General features: G+C 41.2%; 2 protein-coding genes across 2 annotated transcripts in view; one reads left to right on the forward strand and one right to left on the reverse strand.

Moving 5' to 3' along the window:
• The first annotated feature begins 676 nt into the window (after positions 1–676).
• Positions 677–4,630, forward strand: znf185 (zinc finger protein 185 with LIM domain). The gene is made up of 8 exons (XM_031858082.1): positions 677–707; positions 963–1,010; positions 1,327–1,362; positions 2,033–2,104; positions 2,189–2,263; positions 2,388–2,453; positions 3,360–3,465; positions 4,180–4,630. The coding sequence occupies exons 3-8, from the start codon at positions 1,355–1,357 to the stop codon at positions 4,279–4,281; spliced, it is 429 nt and encodes a 142-aa protein (XP_031713942.1). The 5' UTR covers positions 677–707; positions 963–1,010; positions 1,327–1,354; the 3' UTR covers positions 4,282–4,630.
• The window catches only part of pofut4 (protein O-fucosyltransferase 4), a 5,705-nt gene continuing 4,173 nt past the window's right edge, over positions 3,469–5,000 (reverse strand). The window contains exon 5 of the mRNA XM_031858081.1: positions 3,469–5,000. This exon is cut by the window's right edge and continues 685 nt beyond it. The gene's annotated coding sequence lies outside the window, so the exon portion shown is untranslated.

The raw sequence follows: 5,000 nt of genomic DNA on the forward strand, positions 1-5,000 counted from the left end.
CCCCCCCCCCCCCCCCCCCCCCCCCCCCCGCCCCAGTCTCGGCACTCAGCGGTCATGGGCACGCACATGGGAAACCAGCCCACCTCAGCAGGCTAACACTGAAGAGAGGTGATGAAACACATGGATTTACTCTTATACTTCCACACAATATCGTCCACTACTACACGCACCCATCCATGTCCATTATGTGCTAAAAGCCTTTCAATGTATGTCCCCCTCTCAGCCAAGAAGCTGCACCAGGAGGCCAAACTGTAGATCAACAGACGATCGTCATGTTTGAGAGAAAGTAAGTCATCTTTTTTTATTAAAAGCCCTGTGTGTGCATCTGTTCCTTTTATTCCCACAACCTCCTAACGAGGCTTTTGCAGCAACTACAATAGGTCAGACGTATATTTGTTACCATTTTTCTTCACAACTGCGGTAAACAGATCCCCTTAAAGGCTTTTTTTTATTTTTTTTAACAATATTAGGAGTGTATATTAGTCGTCTTCTCATGCTACAACATGGTGTCTTTGTTTGTGCTTAAGGTCCACTGAGAATGACTCCCCATGGGACAGGTGGACATCACCCACTGTCTATACTCTCACTACCACTACAGGAGAAGAGGAGGAGGAGGAGGAGGAGGAGGAGGAGGAGGAGGAGGAGGAGGAGGAAGAGGAAGAGGAGGAGGAAGAAGAAGAGGAAGAAGAAGAGGAGGAGAAGGAAAGGTATCTCCATGGTGGCCGGGCTCATTAAATGCATATTAAACCACTTTATTTTTCACAATTCCAGCAGGAAGTCATTACAGCATCTTAAAATTCGAGGCCCGTCAACCATTTAATTGAAAGCAAGCTAAATGCAAGTTAAAACTTCTTCACAGCTTAGTCTGAGAATAATCAACTCCTTTTCAACTTGTTCTTTTTTACTTCTTCACCTGTCCTGCCAGACTTTTTTATAATACAGGATTGTCTTCTGTTTTGCAGCACAGGGTATACACAGACGAAGACAGTCACAACCGTCACCACTATCAGGTTTGAATGATTGATTTGATTCTTAAAACTCACTTCTTATGATGAAAAACTGTGGAATTAAGAAGGAATTGACCGCGTGAGAAGCATTTGGGTGATGTTTGCAACAACAATGCATGGGAAGGAGAGGGCTCAGAATGAGGCAATGCTGCAGTACAATAGAAAGGAGACCACACCTGGTAAATAAATCCAGCAGAGAAAGAAAGATCAGCCTTGTACATCTTTAAAAACTGCACAGTTCTTGCTCACTGGATTGAGTCCGGCTTGTTGACTCCTACAGCCTACACTTTCAGTCTAATAGAGTTTCTTTACTTTCCAGGGACGTACACAGTGACCGACAGCCCGCTATGGATCGGTAAGTTTATGATCTTAATGTCAGACACATCATAATGCAAAGATACTTTCTCCAGAGTGTTGTTTTCTACTTTTCGGTCTGCTGATTTTCTTGCTATTGGAAGGACAGTCTCCTTCAACTGGAGCTTTTTGTCTTTTGTTTTAAGCAAGGATGTGGTACTGCATAGAAATTAAATGTATTTAAAAACACCAACCATCTAATATTTAGGCCATCTGGGCTTGTTTTTACACTTTCACCACCTTTTCTCTGTGTTTGCAAGTTAGGGAGTGAGGAATTTAGGCCGAACCCTGTGGGAATGCAGCTGTATCTGCTTAATACTGCAGTCTGGATCTTATGCTACCTGCAATTCCTGCATGATTCCTGCTTAGACAGACGCCTGACTATTACTGATGTTAGATGACAAGATCGGCTCTCCCATTGTCTTTCAATTTGCCCTCATTTCCTTCCCTCTAATCATCAGTCTCCAGATGTCAGATTAATGATGTGTATTAGGGATGTCCTTTTGTCAAATCACAGCCCGTTAAACAGCACGCCATTAACAAGCGATGGCAGAAAATGATTACCTCCTGAGTTACATTTGACAGATGTAGAGTCCTTCTGTACAACCCATCACCCTGCTGTTGTCAGTGAGTGAAAGATGAGGCTTACGCTGCTTGCACTCTGTCTCCAGTTATGAAACCTATACCAGGACCGAGACAGAAGAAGACCAGCGTGTCCAAACACCAGAACCTGAGGCCAAAAAGTGAGTGATTTAAATGAAAGTGACAGCTAATATTTTAACTATGCATATTAACTCAATCTTTCTTTCATCTGCCCACTGCTCAAGGGGTTTCGTGTACGTGAAGGAGTATGTCAATGCAACAGAGCTGTCCTTGCATAATGCCAGAGACAACATCGATAGGTAGGAACAATGCACGATTGTTTACACAATCAAATAACGATATTGATTGAGAACAAAATACGGCTCGACAAACCTTTCAGTACTGCTCTCACGATGACTTTACTAACTGCTCCTTTTTCCATAGTGGGTCAGATTATTTGACATCCAGCTCCACCAGTTACTCTTACAGCAGCCCCTCCACTTACTCCAGGTAATAACACAATTCCCTAAAAGGATTATTATACCTGCATTCAGCTGCTTTCATCTCTTTCTCTTTACATGACGATTCAACTGCTTTCACCAATTACACATCAACTGACAGTTTGACTCCTTTTAATGCTTACACTTCGACACACACTTCAAACATTTTTAGATCTTCACCTTTTAGAAAAAAGAACTTCAGCTCTTCTAACTTCCACAGCCGCTCTTGTTTATACACAAGTTACTTAAACTGCTCTCAGTTACACTTCAGTCGACACTTCTCGCACTGACACTTCCAGCTCCTCTAAGCATTTTCACTTCAACCTAAAAACTGAACTAAACTTTACTCTTCAGCGCCAACACTTTTCTGCTTTAGCACTTCTATTTTAAAGTGTCATTTCAATTACTTTCAATAGTTTTATTGTGACTGCCACATCAGCTATTTTCAGTTTGTATTGTGACTGCCAGTTCAACTTTAGCTATTTCAAATGATTCAAATGCAAATTCTCAGTGGGGAGAACACACATTTTCTTCAGATTTTTTTCTTTTCTCGTTGCTCTTGTTTCTGTAGTGAGTGAGATTATTTGACATTTCTCTTACGCAGCTCCTCCACTTACTCCTGGTAACAACACAATTCCCTAACCTGCTTTAAACCAGCCATAAGCCCCTTCTCCCCCTGCCTTGTTATTTCCAGTTCTGCCGGAACTAGATATGTGTAAGCAGTAGGGCAAAAATTCCAACAAGTCAGCTCATTAGGAGGCAAAGCGGGGACATCAAAGGATTATTTACACTTATTAAGTTCCCTCGCACGGGACAGAAAGGGTCGCGGGTTATTTTTCCAGACAGATCTGCAGTTGCATGAGAGCTGCTTGAGTCGTGGCCAAAGTAACTTGTCTCCATCGCTGTGTCTCCCCAGTGGCCATCTGTCATCCACCTGTAACTTCTGCGGAGAGACGGTGGGTAATGATGCCAAGATCACCATCGAGCACCTCAATATCAACTGTCACCCCCGCTGCTTCAAGGTAGTTCATCCGTCTGCTCCTATGAAGATGCAATTTGGTATTTATTGGACTATTAAAAAGCCCTTGAAGGGTCTGACCTGGAGGAAGTGAGCTTTTGTTCTCCTTAAAAAAATAGTTTGACATTTTGGTAAATGTGTTTATTTGCTTTTTGTAGAGAGTTAGAGGAAAACATTGAGACTACTCTCTAATGTCCGGAGAGTTAATGTGATGTTACAGACGGCAGCCAGTTATAGCTTTAGTCAGTGTAAACACTATCCACTGTTCAAGAATCCACCTACCAGCAGCGCCAATGCTTCATAAAAGCGTGAATATAACATGTTTGCTGTCATCTTTCCTCTCTTTATGCTAAGCTACGCTAACCAGCTGCTGGCTGTAGCGTCATATGACAGACAGGAGCGTGGTGTCGATCTTATCTATTTCTTGGCAAAACAGCCAATAAGTGCATTTCCCAAAACTACTCCTGTAATATAATAATATAACTTAAATTTGCTCCTTAATACTTTTTTACTAGTACTACATTAATACTCTACAAGTCTTGAATACAAATTATATTTAGCTATTGCATATTGCCAGTGTATGAATCAAGGGTTGAACCAGTTTATTGTGTATTATGGAGCAGTAAATTAGTATGAGATAATGTCAAGGATAAAAACACTGCTCTTCACTGCCTTTTCTCACGAGTACATTTTCTTTTACGTTCTCCCAATGTTTCAGTGTGGTGTGTGTCGTAAGCCGATGGGAGACCTTCTCGACGGTATGTTCCTACATGGGGGGAAAGTCCACTGCGAAGCCTGCTACAACAAAGCCTTGGACTGATTACCGAAGCCCTTCTGCAGCCTCTTAACATCGTACCCTTGCCTTCATGTTCATTTGCATATAAAGTGGGAACTCGCATCTTTCTCATAGTTTGGACTGTTTGGTTTGAAGTCAAGAATAATGTGGTTTAGGGTGATCATAAAGGTTGTAATAGTGAACAATATGACTATTTAATGTTGATTCTTACTTTAGGTTAAAACGTCCTCAAATATGTTATACAAGCTTGTGTTTTTTTTTCCCCCGGTGGTGGAAGCTGTATCTGCCTAAACTATGAAGGATATGTATTGTGAACAGACTAATACTGGCTAGTGGGCAACAATAAATTTAGCCACAGTTGTGCAAAAAATGACTTTGTTACAAAATGTTTACTTCTTTTTCTCTTCTTGATACAAAATGTGTTTACATGTATGATGCTTTGTTAAAAAAAATAAAATGATTTATATAATCCCGTTATAAACATGTGATGCAAACTCAGTGTGCCAGCAGACACACAGGACTGTCATGGAGTCTCAAGCAGTTCAATGTTTTAGAAAAGCATTTTTTAAAACTATTGCACATAAATGTCTTATCTTAGCATCATGTGACAAACAGTTCGGGCCATGTTGTAAAGTAACCGCCAAAGAAATTCATTAGATGAGATGTTCCTGAGCAAAAGCAGTGGTGAATTCCCAAAGGGGAGTTGGGCTTAACTTTGCCTTTCTCCACTTCTTGGTGAAATA

This window comes from Anarrhichthys ocellatus, unplaced genomic scaffold (genome assembly GCF_004355925.1).
Source record: "Anarrhichthys ocellatus isolate YVR2014 unplaced genomic scaffold, GSC_Weel_1.0 scaffold19, whole genome shotgun sequence".
Classification (NCBI taxonomy): domain Eukaryota; kingdom Metazoa; phylum Chordata; class Actinopteri; order Perciformes; family Anarhichadidae; genus Anarrhichthys; species Anarrhichthys ocellatus.